This window comes from Montipora capricornis, chromosome 9 (assembly GCF_036669925.1).
Source record: "Montipora capricornis isolate CH-2021 chromosome 9, ASM3666992v2, whole genome shotgun sequence".
In the NCBI taxonomy this organism is placed as follows: domain Eukaryota; kingdom Metazoa; phylum Cnidaria; class Anthozoa; order Scleractinia; family Acroporidae; genus Montipora; species Montipora capricornis.
In genome coordinates, this window is record NC_090891.1 from 3,042,973 (window position 1) to 3,050,135 (window position 7,163).

The window sequence follows — 7,163 nt, forward strand, 5'->3', positions numbered from 1 at the left end:
ATGTCGACGTTCGTTTCCACTTAGCAAAAAAAAAAACTATACTTATGCTTGCCCTTGTGCTTGCGTCACTATTAAAAATCGGGCTCTACAGAATCAAAGTATGTGGAAAATAGGAAAAATAAGAAGAAAATGTAGAATGTATGAACATTGTTTTCACTATGTTTAGAAAATGTATATTACTCTTGAGTCATGTCTATTGCCTAGTTTTCAAGCTGAATCTTTTCGTGGTTTTTTGTCATAACAAAGGATCAAACTGCCTTAAAAATTTAAAAAGGTACTTACCAGGAGGAGGTGCTAAAACAAATAGGAAATTTATAATGTTATTTATGACGGAAATGCAATGAAAGCAGATGCAAAGAAAAAAAAATCGAAGTGGACAAGATAAAAAAAAAATGATAATATAATACATAGATTTAGCCAATCCTAAAAACAGAGCTCCCGTTTTTAATCCCAGATGGCAATATAGTGAATGTGGAAACAGTTATGCTTCTGCAATAAGTACAAATTTAATCGTCATTAGTGTATACAATTTGCAGTGATCAAACACCTCTGAGCTGACAGCAGTAAACAAACAAGCCTTTTGCACAAACAATAACCAACAATTTTAAATCAACAACTAAAACTAAAATGACATGCAGAGTAATCTCTTTCACAACATTTTCCCTTTGAGTTATAATCTTTGTACCCTCTCTCTTCAGTTTAGAGCAACAGCAAAAATCTTACTAATTAAAAAGTCACCTAAAGAGTAGTAAATTCGCTTATTCGGATACAATTTCACAGTGAAACAAAGCAGTTCACGACTGTACATCCATTTGACACAGAAATCCTATATATGTGATCGTTGAAATATGCCAGAATCTCTGTCAACACGGAATTGGAACTGAACTTTTCAGACCTTCTTCGTTCTTTTTTTTTAAGCGAGTTTTACAAAATATGCGAGTTAAGAAGGAATACATTAACTGAAAGCCAACCATTGTAAATTAATGTTTTGTCTCTCGCTCTTTTTTTCTCAACTTTATGGTGTTCTTCATTGAAATGTTCTCCGCTTCTCTTTCCTCTGTTTCTCTTGAGGCTTTCTTCGCTTAGATTTCTCAAAGTTTGTTGCCTCATTCCTTGTACTCTTTCCTGCTCTTCATCCCGCTGCTTTTCACTGATATAATGTCCCGCCAGAAAAACGCGGGGTTGCCAAATGGAACGCTGCCACGCGATTTCCCGCCAATGAAATTTGCCCGAACACTCCCGTCCGACTGTTCTGCCGCCCTACCTCCATCACGACTGTCTGTACGATCGGGCGTACGCTCTCTTCATAGTTTTAATTTGTCGCATGGAAAGATTTCCCAAAAAATCTTAAATGTTGCTCCGCTGGCGCGCAAAGCGCGCCTGAGCTCCGCTATAAATACCGAAAACGTGAACAAGTGATAATCTGCGTAAAACCCAGTGAAGGTAGGATACAAACCATGGTACCTTATGGTGGGGTATTCCTTTACGACCATTCTTGTAAGCTTATTCCTACTTCGGTTTAGAGTTTTTCTAGTTTAATCCATGTTGTAAAGAAAAGCAATTTATTGCACCCCTTTTCCCGCCCTCTTTCCCCTAGAGTTAACGTTTGGAAACAGACAATAATGTTCTCTTTGACGGATTTTGTTTGGAAACGAATGTCAATCCTGATCAAAAAGTTCTTCTGGCGAATATGTTTAACCAGAAGAATAGACAAAAAGGAACAGTAATTATACGTACGTGTTTGTGTGGCTGGTGGCTGTGTCGGTCTCGGTGCTTTGCAAAGTAAAGTGGTGAATTGAAATTAAAAACAAAGAAAGGAATGTTAATAAAACAAGTTTACTGAGATTTTAAATCACCCGTGACTTTGTCGCGAAATGTTTTAGAATCAAGTACTGCCAGTAAAATAGTCAGAACTTTTGAAAAACTGCGCCAAAAGTGCTTTATGCGCTTTGATAAATGCAACTAATGAGAGTTTCTGACTATTGTTCGCGTATATAAAAAATAATGTGTAGGGTAAGAGATAAAACACACATTCATATAGAAGTTGAGGTAGTGGTCCATCCCTGCCAGTAGGTGGTTGACCTGGCAGAGGGATTTGTTTGAAGTGTTTTTTTTTTTTTTTGGACTGTGCATTAGGCTTTGGAGAAATAGTCCTGAAATAGTCTAGCTCCTAAATCAGACTACTTTTCCCTAGTTTCTTGCTCTATCCATGCAAATTCAAAGACGACAATTTCTTCTGACGTGGTCAGCAGCAGCAACAACAAAGGAAAAGAAAAGAAAACCCCACATCTGAGGGAGTATGGCGATCTTACCTACGCACTCATACAATTCTACACGCATGCAAATATTGCCTCGAAACTCCACCGGCAGGACTCTGATGTACCTCGCCATGAGAGGCTCACCGTTTGAGGACGCTAGATTGTTGTACACAATACTGTTTGAGTCTGTGTTCGCTGTGAACACCTATGAAGGTAAATTAAAAGAAAGGAACAGAGTTAATGGCTAATGGGGAATAAATTGTCGCGGGTAATGATTTTGAGACCGGAGGAAACCTCATACTATTCGTAGTCATTAAGGATATCTTAAAGTATCGCTCCCACGATGGCGTGACTCCGTGTTGTACCTAACATCGCCTTCACTTATATCATAGAAGTGAAAATGATGGTATAAGCGATTATGCAAGTGAAAGCGATCATATATCCAGAAACGTTCTAATTAGATCCACGCTGATTTCAATAGGCGTCACACAATGTTTCCTTTCTCTTCTCCCCAGCTTGAACATTACTCGTGTCACGGAATCCAGTCAGTTAACGTCACAAAGTGTCTCCTTAATGCTGATCCTCAAGTAGGGATAAACAGTTTTATTTACGCTAGCCCCCAAAATAACGCTAAGCTTTGCCCTTGCCTTATTGTTGGAAATAGGTGACAAAGGCACAGGCTCAAAGGGACTCTTCGTGTTGGATGGGCCTTATTCGCGATGCGGCTATAATGTCCATAGACAATAGATTTCGTACCCCGAGCATCGATGTTTGGGAACGAGTTTCAGTGCGCAAAAACAAAAGTTTTGAATCACTCAACTGGCCGCCGTGTGATTCAGACCAATGTCGACATTCAGTGGGCGTGCATCTAATTAGGTTCATTTCAGATTTGTTTGCCTTAACAACTAACTGAGCAAAAAAGGTCAGTGCGATAAATATTTCCATTATAACTGACAGTTTGTTTATTTTTCTCTTTTTCTTCTTCTTCGAACTCTTGAAATATGACAGAAGTTGAGTGTCAAATTACCTAAAACCCGTGGAGAAAAAAAAAACAATTAAAAAAAAAATCAAAAACTAAAACAAAAAAAAAAAATGAAAGATTTTTCTTCCTTTTCCGAGAAACAAACACATCGAATTGATTTATTTCCCTCAACAAGAACGACGTGTAATTTGCCATCTCATTAACTTTACGAGCGCTGTTGTAACATTCTACCACTATATGTTTCAATCAGAAGCTCATGACCTCAAAGTGTTTAAATCTGTTTCAGAGCTGGGTTTTTTTTAGTTTAAAGGTTTCCTTATGTGGATGTAACGTTGCTCGCCCATTTTCCCGTGCTTGTAGGTGAATCCTAACTGGCCAGAGGCAAATCGATTGGCTATTTATAAGTGCATTTGCAAAGTTGAACCATGGACTACCAGGCTAAAATCCAACGAGTGGTCAAAACACACTGCCCATTCCTGAGCTAACTAGTTGCCGAATCTATTGAAAACACTGACGTGAATTCTGTTTTTCGCGTTATGGCGACAAGAACTAATTAGGGAACACACGTGAAGTTTTTTGATCCACGGATAGAAACCGGAAGTGAACATTCGGCACACCAGAACAGTGGTCTCTTCCAGATGTTTAAACTAAGCGTCTCTAAAAGTGAAAAGATACTTAACAATATAAATAGTCTCAAGAGAAGTTTAAAGCACAAACAGTTCACTTCTGGTTTCCGTGTGCGGCCCAGAAACGTCGCATGCTTAAAGATCCATAATGATATTAGAAAGCTTAAGCGAGCCGTTTTTGAGACGCGGCTGGCAACCGGAAGTGAGCTGTTTTCCGTCTTAACTTGACTTGACACCACCACTTTAGAGATGATTGGTATAAAAATCTGGGAAACACCACTGCCTCTGAACGCGAAATGTTCTCTTCTGGTTGCCGTCGGCGTCTGAAAAACGCGCGTGGTTAAAGAGGCTCGAAAGAGTTTTTATGTGCGCGCAAGCGTGTATACTACATACGCCATAACTAAGAAACACGCGTCAGCTGAATGAATCAAATTTCTATCAAAAGTAGCGCGCAACACACCGGTAGTGAAAATACGGTGTAAAATCGCGCGAACCGGAAATAAAACCTGCGGAAGAAAATTGTCTTTATCTCGAAATTTTGCTTAGTGACCTGTCTTGATTTTTTACATGCACGTATCATTCCCGATGGCACTTCAAATAAAAAAAGTTTCGGGGAAAGGTATCTATTACAATTTTCTGTAAACTGTAAAACGCCCTTTTTCAATGTGTCTTAACTTTTTGTCTGTTTGTCTCTAAGAATTTAAAGAACTTAGGGAGACTTCCAACAAATAAATAAAAACGGTAGGTCACCGACTTAGTTTTTCACATCATTTTCAAAAACTGAAATTCAGAGGGCCTTTCTGTGGACCTGGAGTGTTGCGATGATGATCGATATGCCATCATAAGTGCCCTTGAAGTATTATCCAACAATAGAGTTGCAAAGATATTTATAGGTTGCCTACACTATGAAATATCCGTCTTTGGTACCTTTCATCGTTTCACAAACACAACAGCAACGAAAAACCCTTTCGAGCCTCCTTAAGCTCCCAATTTTTACGCAAGCGCTGTCGAAGTACAAAGAGGAGGCCTGTGGAATTGGTTTTTAAAATCGAGACAGAGGACATATATTATCAAAGCAGTGAAAACGAACCGGAATCATGTCACTTTTAATAGCAGAATAGTATCCCTAGATTGCCTACTATGCTATCAGTTAACTATAAAGCCGAATAATTTCCATAAAAGATTGATGAAGGAATTAAGATCGTTCAGGTGAGATTAGTCCTAAGAAGAGCTGTTGCTGGTGACATTGACTGACATTTCGACAACCTGAGCTAAACGCATCCTCGTGATTTTATCTGTATGTCCAGTCATCGATGTAGATGCTACCTAGAATCCCTGTCAAGGGTACGTCTAGATCTAATGAAAGTCTGAATATCTGTCATTTTTTTACCGTTCTGTTGGTTTCGTCGATAAGTCATTCTATCGTTGGGTTTGTCGTTTTCTTAACTCTCGTAAAGAGGTTATAAGTGTGTGGGAAACGCGGATATTTCACGACTGTAATGCATTACAATGGTTCCTCAAATGTGAGGTATTGTCTTACTGATGAAAGGTGTCTTATTATAGTAACTTTTGTAATGCATTCCTTGTTGTTGTTGTTTTGGCAATAAACAGTCGTTCTTGGGACTACTCTTCCCTATTGGCGATGACTTTGCAGATTTCCAATGAAATGCACTCTTTTCGAGTTCTTGCAATGAAAAGCTCTTCGTTTTATCTAAAAATAGTATTTGAGCCAAATCTGCCAAAATTGTTGCATAAAACTATATTGACGGGTGCTCACTTGAGAAGGCTATTCAAAGGACATATGGGATAAACAAAGTACTTTTATACATTTTATTAACGACTAATATACGTAAGAGTACCACTTATCGAATCAATCGTCCAAGGCATTATTAGTACGTTCTCTTTCTTCTTTTTGTTTTTGTGGACACGTACACATTGCGTACCTATTGTTATCTGGAGTTTGTAGACCTAGCAGGAAACTGCGGCTGCTCTGTCACTAAGAAGATACATCGCATGTATCAAAAAGAAAAAAATGGTTTTTCTCTTCAGTAGAGCGCCGGTTTCAATTGTTGGAATCTATGCTTGATTATCGCCAACCTTCAATCTTATATTAGCTTTGGAAAGAAACCAACCTTTAATAAATTTCCGTCATGGATCCCGGTGAAAATGACACCGCCGGTGCTGTAAGATACTTGGTAAGTCTTGACCCATTGTGCGCTAGTAGTGTTTCGACCCTGAGTGGCAATTCGTCCTATGCTTCGCGTAGTTCCCAGGTCAACCTAAAACCAAACAAACTGTGTACTTAAAACTTGCCAGAATTTAAATAATAGCGATAATAATCATAGTAGTAGTAGTAGTAGTAGTAGTAGTAGTAGTAGTAGTAGTAGTAGTAGTAGTAGTAGTAGTAGTAGTAGTGGTAGTAGTGGTAGTAGTAGTGGTAGTAGTGGTAGTGGTAGTGGTAGTAGTGGTAGTAGTAGTAGTGGTAGTGGTAGTGGTAGTGGTAGTGGTAGTGGTAGTGGTAGTGGTAGTGGTAGTGGTAGTGGTAGTGGTAGTGGTAGTGGTAGTAGTAGTAGTAATAGTAGTAGTAGGAATAACAGTAGCAGTAGCAGTAGCAGTAGCAGTAGCAGTAACAGTAGCCGTAGTGGTAGTGGTAGTGGTAGTACACTATGAAAGGTTGACAAGGAACGTTTTACGTAAATACAGAGCAGGTCACATATGAAATGAGCTGGGACTAGCTAAGAAAAGGGGAGAAACGGAGGGAATGATTATGGTTGCACAGGACGAGCCACTCAAGATATAATATGACGACGGTTGATGGAGAAGATGTTTCACATGTGTGGTGACAGGAATGAGGCAGTTTTACAGTCGTGCTTACTTACCTGGCCTTTTGAGTGAAAGTAGGGCCTGTTCCAAACGTCGTGCTACTGCCGTGCCGAACTCAAATGAATTTGGCTTGGCAGTGGCACGACGATGGCACGGCAGCGGTTTCAAACGTCGAACCTAATACAGTCGCGCCAAATTCAAGAGCCAAAACAAGCCATCCATCTCGCGTAATAGTATGCAAATATTGCAAAATACATGAATTGAGTTCGGCGCAATAATAGCACGCCGTTTGAAACCAAGTCGTGCTACTGCCGTGCGGAACGGCAAGTCCTGCCTTGCTAAGTAGTCGTGCCGAACCTAAGTCAGCCGTGCCGCGCTTAATGGTTTCAAACGGCGTACTACTGCCGTGCTTAAATCGAAATGACAATTTTATTTGAGTTCGGCACGGCAGTAGCACGACGTTTGGAACAGGCC

At 39.7% G+C, this 7,163-nt stretch overlaps 1 protein-coding gene across 1 annotated transcript in view; it reads right to left on the bottom strand.

Moving 5' to 3' along the window:
• Nucleotides 1-235: 235 nt before the first annotated feature.
• LOC138017127 (lactadherin-like) overlaps nt 236-7,163 on the bottom strand; it is an 18,759-nt gene continuing 11,831 nt past the window's right edge. Inside the window, exons 4-7 of the mRNA XM_068864321.1 lie at nt 5,999-6,145; nt 2,313-2,463; nt 1,738-1,773; nt 236-294 (exon numbers count right to left, since the gene is read on the bottom strand). Coding sequence (XP_068720422.1) covers nt 236-294; nt 1,738-1,773; nt 2,313-2,463; nt 5,999-6,145 — 393 coding nt within the window. The remainder of the gene's footprint in view (nt 295-1,737; nt 1,774-2,312; nt 2,464-5,998; nt 6,146-7,163) is intronic.